The sequence below is a fragment of the Terrapene carolina genome, unplaced genomic scaffold (assembly GCF_002925995.2).
Source record: "Terrapene carolina triunguis isolate 2854851 unplaced genomic scaffold, T_m_triunguis-2.0 Scaffold113, whole genome shotgun sequence".
NCBI classification, from domain to species: Eukaryota; Metazoa; Chordata; order Testudines; family Emydidae; genus Terrapene; species Terrapene triunguis.
The window spans coordinates 8,257,430-8,277,535 of NW_020664464.1; the positions used below are offsets into that span (position 1 = coordinate 8,257,430).

At 39.0% G+C, this 20,106-nt stretch overlaps 1 protein-coding gene across 1 annotated transcript in view; it reads right to left on the reverse strand.

Annotated features, from left to right (window-relative positions):
• Positions 1-20,106, reverse strand: part of LOC112102093 (transducin-like enhancer protein 4) — a 124,238-nt gene that overhangs the window by 91,497 nt on the left and 12,635 nt on the right. Inside the window, exon 6 of the mRNA XM_026652360.2 lies at positions 20,028-20,046. Within this exon, the coding sequence (XP_026508145.1) occupies positions 20,028-20,046 (19 nt within the window). The remainder of the gene's footprint in view (positions 1-20,027; positions 20,047-20,106) is intronic.

The following is a 20,106-nucleotide window of genomic DNA, read 5'->3' on the forward strand; positions in this document are numbered from 1 at the left end:
AAAAAAAAAAAAGCCTGCACTTAAGATTCAGATGTCTAGCCATGGGCTAACACTATTTTCTATATTAGTAGCTTATTTACATGAACAACATAAAAGTCCTTTGTTAATATACATGATGCATTTTTAGGTCTAGTCATTCCCATCAGTACTGTTCTTCACTGAAAAGTTCCAATGACATTAGGAATTATGGTCATTTTAGGGAGGCAGAAGGTTGCACATCATAGAGTATAAGTAGAATATAAGCAGTAATAAATGTTTGTACTTCACGGTCCAAGGGACACAGACAAGGTTTTCATCTCAGGGCCAAAAGACCAAACACATCAAAACACTTGATCATATCCTTCGATAGGCCGAGAGATTACTTACACTTGATCTGAGCTCCGAGGAGCCGAGTACTACAAAGCTTTCCAAGACACTGGTGTGTGAACAGGTGAGAGGATCCTCTGATAAAGAAGAAAGCAGAAGTACTGGTGCTTTGAGTATGGCATTCCACTAGGCAGGTTACTAGATGGGTCCTTCTCTCTGAAGTTATGTTGCTTTGAACTTTTTGCTGTCTACAACAAATGATCTGCAACAAGACAGGCTTGCTTAGTGACTGTATTCTTCATTCATGAAGGCCTGACAGTGGAGGCAAGATGTGACTGGAACATGGTCTGCGTTATTGCGGAAGGCTACAAGCCAGGAAGGAGGTGGGCACAGAGACAAAGCATTGTGGAGCTGCAGCAAAGCCAGAAAGGACATTCAAATTTCTGCATTCTGGATCCACCAGTATTCAATCTATGTGTCTCTTTCAGAGAGAGAAAAAACACATTGAACCATTACTTTCCCACAGATTAATCCACCATACTTCTGTGTGGCCTTGTAATGATGCCAGGCAGCCATGCTGAACCAATCTTCAGAAAGTTATGTAAGGCGGCCCTTGATGTTGCCTGGATACATTTTGAAAACCACTGTCAAGTCACTGAGCTACCATGGACAAAGGTACATAGTGGAGATAAGCACTGCTTCCATTTTGAACTTGAAGGGTGTGGAAGAGGAGAGACATACTGGGCAGGCATTGGAGTAAAGGGGATGTGGGCCAGTGCATGAGTTTACGTTTGTTACCTAAACTAGGATGGGCATCTTTGCATTAAAGGATGCTTATATATTTGAGTTTTGGGCTGTCACATACGTTTTCAAAGAAAAGGCTTTAGTTTCATGGTTTGGAATAAGAGGCAAATATCAAAACCATTAGGGAAAATTACAGCGGATACATACTTGGTTAACAAAATCAGGCTGCTCATTGCTAAGTAACAGCCAAACAGCACCTATAAAAATATATCTATAGTGTACACCAATACATTTCACAGTTTATCCACTACTTTCTTATACCTGGAATATTGTGAATTTCTTAACTACACAATCTTTAAAGGCCCTGATCCCACAGATATTCCACATAGGATTGGACCATTGGCATTAATACTTGAGTGCCACCAAATTATTTTGGCAAGATCTTTACTCCGCTTAGACTAGAAAAGGCAAAGCAGGGCTCGTTTTACAAATGGGTGAACAGAATGGTTTTGGACCCTGACTAGAGTTAGTTTAGAGCCTGGATTTTAGATTAGACAACAGCAAATTCTCATGAGCAGTTATCATAAATATCAGTAATCTTGCAAGGTCAGCCAGTCTCATAATTTGTAACCATACCAAAACTAAAGAAATTTTGGATCTGATCCAAAAATAAGACAGTGGAGGCCAGTTTGTCTCAAATGTTATGTCCACTACAGTCTTCAGAGTTTGAAGGGACTCACATTCAAGATTCTAGTCTTAGCTTCTCTTTTTGGTTTTGATACAAAGAAACAGTCTATCTAAATTATCATCTCACACCAAGAGATTTTCACCTTTAACATGAACTAAGAATTTACAGTAAATAAGTTGCTCTATGTGTTCACCCAAAACTTGCATTGAACTGCCACGTGCTAGACCAGGTAATTAGAAGAGGAAGAGACTAGTTCAATTTGAGAATAAAAATGTCTTCCTTCCCTGCGGGGGGACAGAAAATAAATAAAAGCCTTGAAACTGAAGCACCCTGACATTCTTTATTAGGCAAATACTTAGGTGAAAGCACTTTAACTGGAACATTTTATTATTTTAGGCATTCTTGTAGATTATAAAAACTCTTCAGGGGCATGGACTGTTTTTGTACTGAGTACACTGTCTACACTAAATTATTAGTAGTACACAAGTTAATCTTAGGTTTGTTCGAACAAACAATTATTCTTCCACTTCCTTCTTTCCCATTTAACCAAAGCAAATATATGTTTATAGTAAGCACATCTACAGCCTGTGTTGTCACATGTCCTATTATGAAGGATAATGTAAAATGCCCCCCCAAAACCAAACACGTTTGTGTATCTTTTGCAGGAATAAAGCAAATGAAGAAATGCATCAAAATCTAGAGAATTGGCATGGATTCATGGAATAATTGTAATTAAAAAGTATTTTCTCTAGGAATATGCAGTCCTTCACACACTCAAGTCTGCAGAGTAGTATGACAGCAGTTTTAGTGTGATGAACTATTTATTACAAAACATAATAAAGAGAGTTAACCCCTGGAAGCCAGATAGTCTGATTTCTTGCTGTGCCATTCCATTATCTACAGGGAGAGGCACCAATAACGTGGGTTAGTATTTCAGTGGGCCTGTGGTTATTAAGCCCATACAATCCCTCCTACACCAGACTTTGTTGCCTAACAGGCAAAAAGAGGAAAGAGAAAAAGAAAAGCAAAAAGTTCTAAATATAGATATACATAGAAGGAGGTTTTTAAAAACCTTCTTCATTTTAAAGTTAGTTGCTTTGTCTATGAATATATTTTTGCTTTGAGATGCTTTGCCATTGGATTTTTCACGATCTACCTAATTGGCAGAAGGAGGGGGGAAAAGTATGATTTCATAAACGTAAGCAGCCAATTCCTCACTTTGAAACTAAAGTTGCCTCGGAAACACTGCTGCTTCCATAGCCATCTAATTTTGCCTCTTTTGTCTCACGGGGCCAAGCTTTAGAGAGGCATCATTTATTTACAGGCCTTTCCACTGGGCTTCAGTTATCGGCCAATAATACTGTGGACACACACTTCTAATGGCCTATGTTTTGAAACCAAGTCTAATCTAATGGCGCAGAGCCCAAACTCCTTTTCCAGCATAGCCATTAAAGGATGTAGGTTATTGCTGTTGTCACCATTGATATTTGTCATTGTAATGTAATTAGGGCCCTAAAATGATGCATTACAGCCCTTGGCACAGCTTCTATTAAAATCTTTTCTTCTGCTCACTGAACTGCGACCTGCTTTCTGATGAATAACAGACAGACAGCTTTAGGGTGAGGAGCAAATTCATCAAAGTAGTATTTTTCAGCTTTGGAAATAAAGTGGGGGGGGAGGAAGGGAAGAGGGAACCTAAGAAGAAAAGCACAAGAAAAAAAGCCACATAGCACATTTGAATTTCATCTGACCACTTGACATTCTGATTGCATCTGATGAATCTTGCTTAGGACAATATATTCCCAGCCTCCGAATCACATGGTTAATCAGGGTTCTAATCGGCTATCCATCAGCCTATGCCAGCACTGTAACTTCCAATCAAATTTATAGGTTATGTGGGTCATGCATCCCTGAACAACTACATTTACAGATATCCCATTTAAACAGGCACAGATTCTGAAATGCTGTTGTTAGGGTTACTGAATGTTAGAATACTATTCAATGCTTTATGAAAGCTCCTGATAAACAGCTGCTAAATTATTGTCTGTGGATGCTCCGAAATAGCATTAATGGCCCAATAAAAGGGCAATTGTTCATGCCAAAATATAAAAAAGGATAGTTTTTGCTGCCATAGTTTGTCAAATATGTTAAACACTGACACTTCTATTACTTCTTTCCAAAGACAAAAAGATATTTGTTTTTGCCTAAAAACACACCAACATTGAAACTGAAAAGAGGGGTAGTGGTGGTGGCAGTGGTGTTTTTGTTTATGGGTTTTTTGTAACTAGTCTGGTATTAGATTATTTTGTTGATATAACTGCAATAAATAAATAAAATAAAAACCCTGTTTAAATACCTTAATCTTTCCATATCTGTGCCCTTTATTAACATTTTTTTAAAAAGGCAAAAAGTGAAACAACAAACATTTACAAACTATAATATACTTTTCTGTAACATCTGGTCACCTATTTGAAGGTACTATAACTAACCAGGCCAAATTATGACCCAGACAAAAGAACCAACACTTACATCGGTCAATATTTCCTCATCATTATAAAATACAAGTGTAACTGCTTAAGGCCCTGAGCTGGCAAACTATCCCTTGCAATCTGCACTTGAAGCAGATTTTTAAAGGTATTTAGGCACCTAAAGATGCAGATAGGAGCTTAATGGAATTTTCAAAAGCACCTATCGGCATCTTTAGATGCTCTAGTACCTTTAAAATTGGGCCCTTAAGGTGAAATTTCTAAAAGCACCAGAGGAACTTATGAGCTTAAGTCCCATTTTCAAAAGAGATTTTGGAGGCAATCAGGAGTCTATGGGTATGTCTACACTGTAATTAGATACCCGCAGCTGGCCCACGTCAGCTGGACTCATGGGGCTGAGGACCTGTTTAATTGCAATGAAGACATTCAGGCTTGGGCTGGAGCCCGAGCTCTGGGACCCTCTAATTGCAGTGTAGACATTCCCACTGGCTCCTTGAAAGTCAGTGGAACTTGGGATTCTGAGCCTAAGTTCCAATGACTTTCAAGGAGACGTAGGCTCCTCAGAGCTTCCTAAGTCCCTTTCGAAAATGGGACTTAAGTGCTTTTGAAAGTTTTACACTTAAACACTAGACTTTAATTGGGCTTAAGCATATGATTAAACTTAGGAACATGCTTAAGTGCTTTGCTAAACAGGGATGAATTTAACCATGTGCTTAAATGTTTTGCTGAAGTGGGGCCTAAAACAAAAACAAACAGCTCTATAAAGTTTAGATATTAAAATACCTAAGCTACCTAATATATAGGAAATTCAAAATTAATTTGTTGTTTAAATATTGGCATTTGTATTCCTTTAGTAGCGGAAAAACAAAATTGGGATTTTATTTATAGTATATAAGTTTAGGGGAAATATTTCCGTTATGTTTCACGATGTTTCATAGTTATTACAATTATAAACAATAGTTAGTAAAGAATTATAACTGGAGGCTATGGGTCTGTCATTGGAATGAGAACAAAAACTACTACATATGTATTGTTAAAACAAAACAGAAAAATAAAACCTTATTGGGAAACCCATTTCAGCAATCAATAGAAAGTGATCAGGCCTAGTTATTTCAGATTTAATTTGTTTTACACAGTGCAGCCTTTGCCAAAAAGATCAATCTAGTTTATTAAATGCTTACCAAAAAACACATGCGTATACCCCCATAATAGCTAAACAAGCATTTCATGAATTAGTGGCAACAAACAAAAGTTTATTACATTATGAGACATACTACATGATTCTGAATAAAACACACAAAAGCTAATCTTAGGATTTTACACAAAATTAACTTTTCTTTCATAGAGAGGAGCACATTTTGTTTTAATCACAGACTTAAGCGGTCTTGTAACACTTACTCCAGATCTACAGAACTGTAGAAAATATTGTAAGTCTTGAATATAAAGTTTATCCTCAGCCATAGCTTCATGCTGTTTGGAAACTAAGCCTCAGAGAACCTAGACTTAGAGTCAAACACACACACAAAAAAGTTCTCCCATGGGGAAGATATTATACAGGCAACTGTTTCTTCACTGTGCCAATTGCTCAAGTTTAGGGGGCTTAGTTTTTGTGTCTCTACAATCTGAAATGCCCGCATGGGTTGAATATAAGTGTGACCATCAGACTCTGCCAAACGAACATGGGTATAATATCCATCTCGCTTTCCTTATCAGCTTTCTTTACAAAGATTTCAACTAAGCTCATAAGATATTGTAAACTGGATACTTACATTTTATAAATTAGTTTAGATGCTTATTTTGCACAAAATACTGCATACAATGACATAAGCAATAAATTGAAGTGCCAGAATTTTCTGAATCAATTTACTAATGTACCTACAGCTCTCTGGGCTGCTGAAGCAAACTGAATAAGAAAAGGCTTTTATTTATTTATATATTTAATGTCTCTGGAACTATGTGGAATGCAATTTAGTATTAAAAATATACATAGACTCACCCATAATTAAGAGACAAAAACCAAATCAACCGAGTTGACATCGGGACTTTTCAGGCCTGTCACTTGAAGAAAGTCAACCTTTTTTGTGTGTGTGTGTTAATGTCTATATCTAAGAGTATGTGGACAAAGAAAGGCACAGAAAAAGAATCAGTATGGCCATTCAATTCACTCAGGCCCAAACCAGACAATGAGGTAAATTCACCTTGGATTTATACTGTTATTGACTCTGACAGAGAAAAGGCTGCAGTTGGAGGTCATGATGGCAGAAAATGGCTGCAATTTTTCTTCCACTATGGTGGAAGGAGAAGCTTAGAAGACTGTAACCCAGACCAAAACAGTATGCCAGTGAGAAGGAAGCACAGCCATTAGCAGAGCTTTTGCAAGCTCTGAAGAGTTACCCCTCTTTCTTCCCCAGGGGAAATCCTGAGTGCATGATTCATCACCTGCCCTTGAACCAAATTCTCCCTTCAGTGCAATGTGGTTCACTGGTGTAGGGTTTTCCACTTCTCTCGGCCAGCTTTTGGGAATCTGGCTTGATGTTTTTAAAACTAGCCCCTTTTAATCATATGTAGTTACAGTACCACACTGGGTCGGCTTCTTTATCAAACTCAGATTTCTGACTTAGCCCCACAATTATATTTACACCTGCATTTCCCCTTTTTAATCCTTCCCTATACAACTGCAACAGAGTTGAACACACATACATGAGCCATGACCTTAATTAAGCTTTGATTCTCTTTCATCCTCTCCCTGCTGAGTAAGATTTTGACTTGCAACTGTGCACACATGTTTCAATGAGACACCTCGCTAGGGCAGGGAAAATACACAATGTGAGGTCCTAAACATGGCCAAACGTTGTGCAAATCTTTGTCCAACTCTGCTACAAATCTTAAGGCCTCATCCTGAAATTGGCTCCATGTAAGCAGACCTCTGAGGCCAGATAGAACCCAACTGAAGTCAGTGGAATTCAATGCAGGGGTTCCCTCATGTCGAGCCAGGTTAAGGCCCCTTTCCATTTTTGCAGGGTGAGTGAAAGAAAGCCCCAGATTTTGGAGACAAGTGATTATGTGAGAATCTCAGCTTCCATGTTTAAAAAAAAAAAAAAAAAAAGCACAACTCATGATTTCTGAATGCTTGGAGCCTACAATACTGCATCTCTGAGGAACTAGATCCTAACCTACTGTTACAGCAAGAAAGGCAGAGGACGGGGAAAGTTCTAATAGGCCACGTCACTCTAAAATACTAGGATTCCATTATATGACGTACAATGATAGATTCTATCATTCCACAGATTTCTTCCCCTCTAATTCAGGTTACTATCTGGAGTAAACCCTGTTGAAATGGGCCATGATGAAAATGAACTGATTACACTGCTCTACAGCCAAAATGCTTCTGAAATAAATGTAGTCAAACTTTACTAATTCTGGGTCACTGAGAACGAAAATGATGCTTAAGATTGTTGATTGGCTCTAGTTTTCAAGATATGCTATTGGGTCAGTATATACGACCCTTGACTTGGGAATGGCGGAGGATAAGTGAGTTATAAAGGGAAGGGATCTCAATTTAAACCAGAAATGACTAAAATACATCTTTGACTGGATCTATGAATAAATCTATGACTGGGTTTGGACAGTACTTGCTTTTTAGGCAAAACCATGAATGATGCAATCTGAAGCTGGTATTGCGTCATACATGATATGAATTGCATCATGTTATTCCTAGAAGTCATGGACGATGCAATCATAACGAAGCTTACATCACTCTGCTGAACAAATTGCCCTATATCAGCTCTAGAAATCATACAGTGTCGTGCTCTCTTATTTGTCAGTGTTTGATTTTTGCAAAGGGACACATTTCTGTTTAGCCAAAGCGAGCAGAGATGCCTCGTACTTGTGTGAACAGTGCAGATAACTTCTGCTATGTTTGTGGTGAAGTGACTTTTGCATCACAAAAGCACAGTATAACCACTATGGTTAAGAAAGCCTATCACCTTTATTTTGGCTGCAAAATTGGAGATCAGGACAAGAGGTGGGCCCCACACATATGCTGCAACACTTGTGCAACAAATCTTCGCCAGTGGTTGAACCGGAAAAGGAAATCGATGCCTTTTGCAGTACCAATGATTTGGAGAGAGCCAACAGATCATACCAGCAATTGTTACTTCTGCATGGTGCCTCCAGTTGGGAAAGGTGTGTCAAAGAAGAAAAAGTGGACTGTGCATTATCCAAACATTCCATCAGCTATACGCCCAGTACCCCACGGAGAAGGACTGCCGGTTCCTGATGCACCAGAATCATTCTCACTTGAGTCAGACGAGGAAGAGGAAGAGGATGAAACTTCTGGTCCTGAACCATCAATGTCACAGGACCCACATTTTCTCCCATCCTCCTCTTCTGAACCACACCTCATAACACAAGGTGAACTGAATGACCTTGTCAGGGATTTGGAACTACCCAAGAGTAAGGCAGAGCTGTTGGGCTCCAGACTACAGCAGTGGAATCTCCTGGCAGGTGATGTTAGGGTTTCCATGTTCCGTGACCGTCAAAAGGATCTTGTCCCATTCTTCTTCATGGAAGGTGATCTTGTAGCCTGCAACAACATCGATGGTGTGATGGCAGCCCTCAACATCGTTCACGATCCAGATGAGTGGAGACTGTTCATTGATTCATCGAAGACGAGTCTTAAAGCTGTTTTACTGCATAACGGCAATGTTTTGCCATCAATTCCAGTTGGTCATGCAGTCCATATGAAGGAAACCTATGACAACATGAAGCAACTTTTGAGGTGCATAAACTTTGACCAACATCAGTGGCAGCTTTGTGGCGATTTGAAGGTTGTTGCTCTCTTGCTTGGTCTGCAGACTGGATACACAAAGTACTGCTGTTTTCTCTGCGAATGGGATAGTTCGGGCAAGAGATTCCCACTACATCAAGAAAGATTGGCCTCTCCGACAGTCATTGGAGCCTGGGAGGAAAAGTGGTCAGCATCCACCACTTGTTGAATCAAGGAAGATTTTGTTACCACCCTTACACATCAAGCTGGGTCTGATAAAGAACTTTGTCAAGGCCATTGACAAAACACAAGCAGCTTTCAAGTACCTCCGTGGAAAATTTCCAAGGTTAAGTGAAGCTAAGATAAAGGAAGGTGTCTTTGTTGGTCCTCAGATTCGTGAACTTCTTCGAGATGATGCATTTGACCATGCACTGCGTGGCAAGGAAAAGATGGCATGGAAAGCCTTCCAGTTAGTGGCAATAAATTTTCTCAGAAACAACAAGGCAGACAACTACAGGTTGTTGGTGGAAAACCTCCTCAAGGCATACAAAAGCCTTGGTTGCAACATGTCACTAAAGATACATTTTTTGCACTCTCATCTAGATTTTTTTTCCACCGAACTGCGGAGCAGTGAGCAACAAGCACGGCGAACGATTTCACCAGGACATTGCAACAGTGGAGAAACGCTATCAGGGCAAATGGAGCCCATCAATGCTTGCAGACTATTGCTGGACAGTGACAAGAGATGCTCCATTTAATGAATACAAGAGACAAGCCAAGAAGCGCCGAGTAGACACTGAATAGGACTAAACTATGTACAGAATAGTTTTTTGCCTTTTGTTTCATAATAAATTTTATTTATATAACCCTTTTGCTGATTTTTAAAGTGTTACATAAACAGGACAGGTGAAATATTATCATGTAAAGCAATCATAAACACATGAAAAGACCTAGGTTTACAATTTATGATTAAAACTCTACTATCTACACAATATACATAGACATAAAATGTAAAAACTTAAATATCTTAGAAACAGTAGCCAATCAGTTGTTTTAATTGTCATATTTGAATTCAGCACATCAAAATACATAATAAATAGCACATTTTCTCTCTGAAGCAGACGACTTCTCAAAAATTGTAGACCAGTGTTACACTTTAAACAATACAGCAGTGCTTCAGTATAGACACCTTCTACACTGACAGGAGGGGTTCTCCCATTGGCATAGGTAATCCTTCTCCCTGACAAATGATAGCTAGGTCGATGGATGAATTCTTCTGTCAAGCTAGCACTGTCTACAAGGGACTTAGGTCATTTTAAGAAAGTCACTCGGGGTGAGGATTTTTCACACCTCTGACTGAAAAATGACTTAATTTTCTAGTGAAGACCAGGCCTGAGTCATTTTCCAGCTAAAATGCAAACATAATAATGTGTCCTGAGACTATTAACTTGTAGTAGAATGCTGCATTTCTGAGTTTTAAAACAATGTGTTTAAAAATCCAGTATTAGCACTGGCTCAAAATCTTGCCCCTCAAAGTTGTCATGGTTCAAAATATCATAATCACCGTAGATCAGAACTACTTCTGTTACAAATGTTGAAATCCAAAGCAGAAACAATTTGTGGCTGCAGCTTTCTATAATTTTCACTATTTTTGCTTAAATTTGGGAGAGGGGAAAGCCAGGAATTTTTACTTTCAATCAGTTTATCAAAGTGTGAAGCATAACCTAGTTTTTAGATAACAGATTTTTAACCTTCTGAAAAAGGCAAGCTTGCAAAGAGAAAATTGAAGACAGTTGTATGTGATAAATGTTGAAATACATTTGGGAAACTTACTGTCCAGCACACTTGGCTACATCCAGTACATCTTGATGTTCAATTCCTCTGAATGGCCCTTCCCAGTAAAACTCCTGCCAAGACACACTCAGAGTCCAGCAACACTAAATGACCTTTTCTTTAAATGACATGACTGCAGTTTTCAATGACAAATTTCAACTTAAATAAAACTAAAAAGTAGACCAAATGAAAAGAAAATGCTTTAAAACAAACAGAGCAGAAGTAGGAGGCAGATGGAGCTGTCCGTGTAAGAAATGGATAAACTGTATCATGTACAATCTACTAAAGTTTTATGGAGCCATGACCTAATCACTACTGGATCACAATTTGTTTCAAGCAACATCATGAGCTGTACTACACTTCAGATTAATATTTTTGTCTCAGAAAATGAGACTCATATTACATATACTCTTCACCTGCAGGTAGACTATAGCAAATATATCCAGAACAGGAAGAGTAAGGTCAAGTGTAAACAGCTGCTAATGGTTAATAAAATCAATTTTATGTAAATTGGTTAAATATCTCAGAATAAAATTGGTTTAAAAAACAAGATACTTGGCCTACGGATAGTGGGTGGGTGGTCTCAGCATAAGTCCCAATGGACGCGTGTCACTATGACAAAAGCAATCACTGTAAAAAGGGATTCTCAAAACAGTCTCAGTCTAATTCAGTCTTTACAGCTCTTTCTCTCTGACTCTACCAACACTCCAGTGGCCTCTTTAGTTCAGAACTGAGAAAAACTGATGGTAGGTACTTGCACTCCCACTAATTATACTATATCAGTTCTGTGGATAGAATGCTGCAGTGCCCACATCTGCTGAACTGAGACCTTTTGTGAACAGTGAAGTAACCCTCGCTCCCTTTCCTCATTTTAAGATAAAGAGTAAAACAAAGCACAGTTAAAAGAGCAAACCACACAATAATACTCTCTGCAAACTGCATATCTTGTGACACATACTGATACTTCTCTCAGGCTAGGAAGGCACTCTGTTTCACTTCTTGCACCACACTGCAACCAATGTATACTGCTATCAATCACATAATAAACTTTTCACCTCTCGAGTTAGCATCAAGATCTGTATTAGTTGTAAGTTTTTGAGTAATACTTTCAGCCAAAGATAGTTTGATAAACTATGATATGCAGTTACTCCATAATAAATGTAATGTAACTTAAAAAAAAAAAATAAACTCAGTCTGTCAAAAATTAACTGTAGCTATACTGCTGAGGGAAAAGAAAGGGGAGGGAGAGCGAAGAGGAGAGGAGGAGGATAAAAACTGAATACTGTGGTCAGACTTGTGAAAACACACCATAAGACAACATATGTTTTGTCAGTTACAGCAGACTGCGTGACAGACAGCAAAACCACATTTCCGCACTTTTTTTTGTAAATGCTTCTGTGGCTTTTTGCCACTGAGCAATACTATGGTTTACCAAAATGTAGCCTATGGTCTTGTTAATTTCATCTTTATTTAGCTAGGTCTATAATCTTGCCACCCTCTTAGTCACAAACTGAAAAGGTTTCAGTCAAGTGTTTATAGGAAAACTACACATCCAAATTAATATATTTTATCCACACACAAATCCATGAAGGTTATGTCTATTGTTTTGTACATCTAAGTATTGCTTTTCATAAATGCCACCTCCAATGACAACTAGAGACTTAGTCCAATTATTACATTTATGTTAAAAGAAGTTCGAGCGTATGATGTGGAAATGTGAAATCACTGAACTACCTACAAATTGTTTGCAAACCTATTTATGAACAATCACTACCTGTTACTCAAAGAAAAAAGGGAAGAGTGATGTGGAGGAAAGTGGGTTTGATAACTTGTAGATAGTTCAGAGTACGTTTTCTTTGTTTGTGTTTCAGTAACGGATATGAAAATAAGGTGAAAAATATTAACCTTAAATATAAAATAAACAAATTTAAAAATTATTGAATGCTTTTGCAGGAAGTCAGTTTTCACTATTCTAACGGCACAAAGTTCCATAGGTAGAGGCAGAGGAAACATAAGAAAATGCCCACTTTTATACACACACACACACACACACACACACACACACACACACGTAAGGTAGAAGCTCTAAACTCACCCTCTACACCAAGGGTCAGCAACTTTTCAGAAGTGCTGTGCCAAGTCTTCATTTATTCACTCTAATTTAAGGTTTTGCGTGCCAGTAATACATTAACATTTTTAGAAGGTCTCTTTCTATAAGTCTTTAATATATAACTAAACTATTGCTGTATGTAAAGTAAATAAAGGTTTTTAAAATGTTTAAAAAGCTTCATTTAAAATTAAATTAAAATGCAGAGCCCCCCGGACCAGTGGCCAGGACCCAGGCAATGTGAGTGCCACTGAAAATCAGCTCGGGTGCTGCCTTCGGCACGTGTGCCATAGGTTGCCTACCCCTGCTCTACACGTAGGCCCTGTTTACACTGGCAAAAGGGTGTGATTCTCAACTGAGTTGCCCAACTCTATTGAAAACCCCCCTTTAACATCTTTAAGAACATCTGGTCATAGATTAGGCTTTTTTTTTTGATCATGTAGACAGGGCCATAATGTAAATTAGCAGATACTAGGGAGAGGACAGTACTAAACGCATAACTGTTTCATATCCTAATTTAGCACCCTTCACAGCAGAGTAGCCAAGTGATGAATAGATACAAAGACTGATCTTCTTACACCTAGAAGTAGGCCCCTGACAACTTTAAGACACAGTATCACCAGTGTGGGAAAGCTCACAGTGGTGGTTAAAGAGAGCTTCAGATCTATCAAGCCAACATCTTTCACTACCTGTTAATTTCAAAAGCATCATCAGTGCTTATCTATAAAGAGATCATAGTATAACACTCACGCAATACACAATGGAATCATATCTCCCTCCTCCTACGCCACAGGCAAAGCAGTCCCAAGATTAACTTTTTTTTTTTTTTTTTTTTTTTTAAAGTATAACTCTTTGCAGTACCACGTTTAAATTTTTTATGCATTTGGGGTCATGAAATACTTCTGAAAGACTAAAACTGAAGTCACATGTATTCAAACTAAGATTTGTGGTCTTCTCTTTTGCCCTACAACAAAGGAGATTTAATTACAGTTTTAATTATCATTCTCCACATTAACCCCTGCAAAGAAAAGAAATAAAGCAAGAGTCAGTTACATCTCCATGTTTTTAAATGAATATGAGAAACGTTACCAACCGGTTAAAGCAAGAAACTGGGAATCTGGACACTAGCAACATACACTCTAAACTGCCACTGACTAACTGTGGCTAAATATACAGAGGCACAGAAAAGTTAAATGAAAAGCCTACTTTCCCCGTCTCTAAATTATTTGTACTGCACTACCACCTAGAGGGTACCAGTCACAAATCAAGGCCCCACTGTGCGATGCACTTTGTAGACATTCACCAACAAGTCCCTACCCCAATTAGCTTACAATCTACATATAAATATATCACTACATCTCAGTGGTGCTGTGAGGCTTGGTTCCACATAGGGCACTTATATGCCTCCCATTACAGTAATATCTGACCCCTTCATTTTTTTCCATGTATCAATCCTGAAAACTCCACTGAGGTAGGGAAATGCTGTTATCCCCATTTTACAGATGGGAAAATGAGGCACAGAAGCCCAGATTTGAAGAGGTGTTTAGGTGCCTAAAAATGCAGGTAGGTGCTTTTGAAAATCTATATGCCTAAGCAAGTAAACGCCTAACTCTTGTTGAAATCAATGGGAGTTAGGTGCCTAATCTGCTTCTGAAAATCCCACCAGGTACCTATCTGCAAATTTAGGCACCTACATACCTTTCAAACCTGGTACAGAGAGACCAAGGGGTTTGCCCCAGGTCACATAGGAAGTCTGTGGTGGTGCAAGGAATTGAATCTGGGTCTCCCAAGTTCCAGGTCCACAATGATCCAGCAGTTGGTAAACATGAACATTACAGATGCACGATGCATCAAGATGTTTAGAGGAAAGACATAAGCACTATTTCATAATGAAAGTTACTCACTTGTGCCACTGAACTTGAACTTGCAATGATAAGCAAGTTACAGTACTCTGTTTTCCTAAGAAAACCACAGAAGCTCTCTCACATACCCCCACACTAATTTCAAGTCATTTTTTGCATCTATAGCTTTAAGTCACCAGCCTTCCACCACAGATTTAGATCTACCTTATGTTGCCCACTATAACGTACACTTTAGAGAGTATTTTCCTTTACAAGTATGTAGGCTAAGAGTATCCCAGTAGTCTTCTCACTAGTCCACAATGATCCATCAGAATCAATGTAGAGAGACACCCCCCCCCCCCCCCCCCGAAATAGCAACTGAGTATCAGACATAAAACAGAGCTGGGTCGATTGCACCTATACTAAGAGTATACCATTTTGTTTGTAGGTAGGGCACACAAATCCATTCCATTGTAGATTTGCTTTTGAAAAGACCTTCTTAAAGATGGTGAGAATTCAAACATTTGTATTTTGCAAATGAAAGGCCTTTAAAGTTGGTAGTGTAGACAAAGCCTTAGTTATGTTGGAATAACTACATCACTCAGGGGTGTAGATTTTCTACACCCTGACATAGTTATATCAACCTGCCCCCACCCCTTTTGTAGACAGCGCTATGTTGATGGGAGGGCTTCTCCCATCAACACAGCTACTAAAGCTCACCCGATGGCATAGGTAGCGTCTTCACTAAGCTCTACAGCTGCAGCGCTGTAAGTGCAGACATGTCCTAGAGTGGTGAAAAGTAGGGAAGAGGGCACAATGAGGTTGCTAATGCCTGTTTGAAAAACATATTGATATATTCAAACTCAGCTCCTTCTCTTCCAGTACAACAGAGACCCATAACCTCAGAAAATCCCACCTCCAATATATTCTCATTTGGACTCCATTCATATTCCCATTACATATTTCAGAGGATGAGACAGAAGTTTGTAGTGCTAGCATCCTCTGTATCTATGTTCAGTGTGAGAAAACTTAAGCAAAAATGCAACTGCAGTTTTCTGTTACAAGAGGGTTTTAGACAAAAATGTCACCAGCAGAACGGTCTCAGAGATTTTAAGGATGCAGCAGACAGGACAACTGCAAGTTAAAAGAGATCTCTTATCCTGCCACTTTTGCAGTTGAAAACACAATCCTATGCCACAGCGATGAGGGTGATATAGATTAGTCAGACAAAGAACTGTTAAAATTTACTCTAGAAATGTGTGAAGAATTCCCATTTCCACATGATGTCTGGTTTATAGATTCATCAGCAGCATTACCTCCCTTGTATAACCGTTAACCACGGGGTGGAACTGACGAAGAGAGGATGCAGACTAAACCAGGCATTAGAAACAGACAGAATCTCTTAATGCACTGATTGAAGCATATGTAGTGTATGGTGCACAAAGCCTATCCAGCCTTTCGGTAAACGCTATGGTCTTAAAAGTAGATATCTACTTTGTACCATTCACATACTTTTTGAAATTAAATAAACCAGGCAGTAGTGCTGTTGTGATGGACTCTCGCCCTAGTTCTTTTTTACATTCAGTTGTATCATACAGTGCCCTCTTTCAAAGAGGGCACTGTGTAGCTGGAGAATTGTCAGAGGGAATGGTACTGCAGGGACATACGAGACGTGAGGTGAAAACTTATCAATAATTCCCTCCAGTTGTTCCTTGTTCTGTGTCTCCTCCTCAGACCAAGAATCCAGCATGGACTTTTTGATCAACTTACACCTTAGTCTGCTTTTACATTTGGACAGGGAATGAATCTTCAAACTAGCACCTCCCATTTCCCACCCTCTCCTCTCCCCACAAAATTCACTTGGTAGAAGACAGAAGAGCAAGTGTTTTTAGTGTTACACATCATTGATGTGAAGTATAGGGTGGCATTATTGGCCATGACACCAAATACAACTTGATAGCAGTGTACGTGCTGAAAGACTGTTTTAAAGTGAACACTAATTTAAGCCATTTTGAAATATGTCCTCCCTTCCCACTATATAAATATATATTAAATTCATATTTTTCACTTCTAGAGCACTTTCCATTTGAGGATTTCAAAGCAGTTTCAAATGTTAACCAGTTAAGTATCACATCCCTCCTATCCTGTAAATATTATCACCCCCCTTTCTGAAACAGAGGCACAAAGAAGTAAGTGATTTGCAAGGTCACACACAGAGAGTTCACAACAAGAGACAGGCAAGGATTCCAGATCTCCTCAGAGAACTGTGCTCTCAATTACAAGATTTTTTTTCCTTGATTCAAAAGACGCTGAAGACAAAAAAAAGTTAAATACCAATAGAATTAAGATTAACAGTTCCAAAACGTATAACCCATATTCTCTCATAAATGGGGGGAGGGCAGGGGGAGAACCCACATCTCTGGACATCTGGCATAAAGGACAGTGCCACCGCAAAGATCCTTCAGAACCCATGTTGCGACAGATCTGCAGGGCAGCAGTAGTAGAGTGGCTTTCCTGAGATTTTGCCATCAGAAATCCAACCCAGAATCTCCAGGCTCAGCAAGGAAGCATGCCACAGAGAAGGAATTCAGTGTCTCCACTCTGTCTTGGCTCTGGCTCCAAATCTTGGCAGAGGTCTGAAGCTGCAGCTCTGGTGGAGTGGTTTCCATTGAGATCTCTGGGAGATGAAGCATAGAACAGACCAGGTATTCCCCACTTTCCCATCCCATAGCTGTGCTGCAATGATTTTGGCCCCTCTGCTTGCATGAGTGGAAGGGAAACTATGACTATCCTTGCTGTAAAAGCAAAGCTCAACATGAAAGACTACTGAAAAAAAACATCCATGCCAGTATGTAGGAAAAGGCATGAATAAGGGATGGGTGATTAACATGAATATCTTGATTAATTAATCTGGCTGAGATTTGAGAATTGCTTTGGTTCCTCCCCTTTCTCAGAAGAAGTTAAAATGGAAAGCAATTGTTAAACAGGATGCAGGAGCAATTCCTCAAGCACTAAGCAAAGATAAATGAGATAGATGGGCTAACCACCAGGAATTATAAATCTAAAGTCCATTCCAAAGCTACCTGTGTTTCAGAACTTGAGCAATATTTTAAAAAGTTAAATCTTTATTGCAGTGAATCAAAGATGCCCTAGGACATGAAAGATCAAAATTCTTCTCCCCCTCAATCCCAAGCTATGCAGTCATTCCAACAATAGTTGTGATTAATTTTAAACACAATTATGTTAATACAACAATCGTGGTTACAACCAGTAAGTGGCTGTGGGGAAGAAGAGCATTCAGAGTGGCTCAGACCTGCTGAAATGAGAAATTAGTACACCATGATCTCCCTTATCTTACAATTTATCTATGCAAAAGAGCACATTGCTATGGAGGCTTAGTGGCCTTGGAGTTCAGTCCCCATTTCCCCTTCTCTGATGTCATCACACACCCAGCCACACCACAATTACTTTTCAGGAAGCCTTCTGTCTCAATTACCCAGCAGATATGGACTAGAGCCGCTTCCCTCTCCCTGCCTCCACACTCTGCCTTTGGATCCCTCTCCAGTATTAAATTCTAAATAGCTTTGGCTGTCACTGACTACAAGTACCAAAATGTTTTATTAAGTCTTTGCAGAAAGCATATGTTGGCCCTCTTGTATTTTGATTTGTTGATTCTGGGTTCAAACTCTGAGAAGGGGAAAGGGGACCTTCTGCTTTCAAAAATGCCTTTCCAAGACAGTAAATCTGCATCACTAGCTATGGCTGCAGCTGAAAAAACAGGTGATGGATTAACAGCAGTATTACCATATTCCTTATATGCTATTCTGGTGATTCAAGGGGGTGCTAGAGTGCTATTAACTACTTATTGCTCCCAGGTTTTTATGCTGGTGTTGGAAGTTCATGTTTGGGGTTTTTTTTGCATTTTCAAATTCTTCCATAAACAGACAGTGGGCAAGAGGCAATATAGACACTCGGGAAATCCAGTCAAAAGGGGAATTCAGTCACAGAGGTACATGGTAAATAAGTTAGAGGTTTATTGTGTTTGTTTTAAGAGGGATGAAAGGAATATTTTTTAAAAACAAATGCTTTCAGAGGACAAACACACTACACCGCAGGGCCGCCCAAAGGATTCAGGGGGCCTGGGGCAAAGCAATTTCGGGGGCCCCTTACATAAAAATGTTGTAATACTATATTTTTGTGGGGGCCCCTGTGGGGCCTGGGGCAAATTGCCCCACTTGCCCTCCCCCGCCAGCCCTGCTACACCATGCAAGTCAAAAACTGAATCTGGTGGCAGGACATTATTATGCAGACGGTACACTGTGCATAGGTTGAATGAGATACTCAGACTTCTGCTCAAGTGTGAGATACTCTATGGAGGTTTTAAGCAAATACAAGAAAACAAACAAATTTTCATTGCCAATGTTCCACATCCCAAAACACAAGAGTAACAGGTTTTTCTCCTTTGAAGAAGTTGAATACAGTCCAACAAATGTCAAAAATCTTTGGCTGGATGAAATCCTGCAGAGAGCCCATTTAGGGAAGGCAACAGGAAGAAGCTAAGATAGAGTACCTTACCAAGCACGCTGTACATGCTTCTTTCTACCACTGAAAGCAGAACGTCATGGTAGCACAAGATATAAAACCATTTGCAATACAGGAGTGAACATGAAATAGTAGAACAAATATGTTAAAAGGTTTTTTTTCTTAAATGACTAAAGCCTCATATGTTTTCGAAGTACAAGAAATAATGACAGCCGTTTACTTATATCTTAACAGCACATACCCAGTGTTGCTAACTCTCATGATTTTATTATGAATCTTACAAAATTTGATGTTTTAATTAAAACCTCTGCCTGCTAAACACAAATGGAATTCATGAGATTCTTGGAGAAAAGCTTGAAAATGTGAGCTAAGTGCAACCTGAAGGCTCAAAAACCAGAAGGCAAATAAAACAAAGTCAAACTTAATTGGCTTTAAAATCATGAGATTTTTTTAAAAAAACAGCATCTTGATTTTTTGGGACTTGACTCATGATTCTTTAACATTGGTCAATAGTGTATACCATACAGATGCATAGCCTAAAAGGGATCGATTCAAGTTTACTGTGGGGACTGTAATTTTGACTTGCTTGACACAATTCTGTATTTAAACATCTCAGCAATAACACCCCATTAGTTTTCCAAGCTAAAAAATTATGCATCTTTCCTCAGCCTGGAAAGATAACTCCAAGGGGTCTAAATCTCACACCCAGAACAAACAAAAACTATTTAAAGCTCTGCTTACTATTTGTGACATATTCAATTATACACATTTTAAATAAATTAAATTATTAA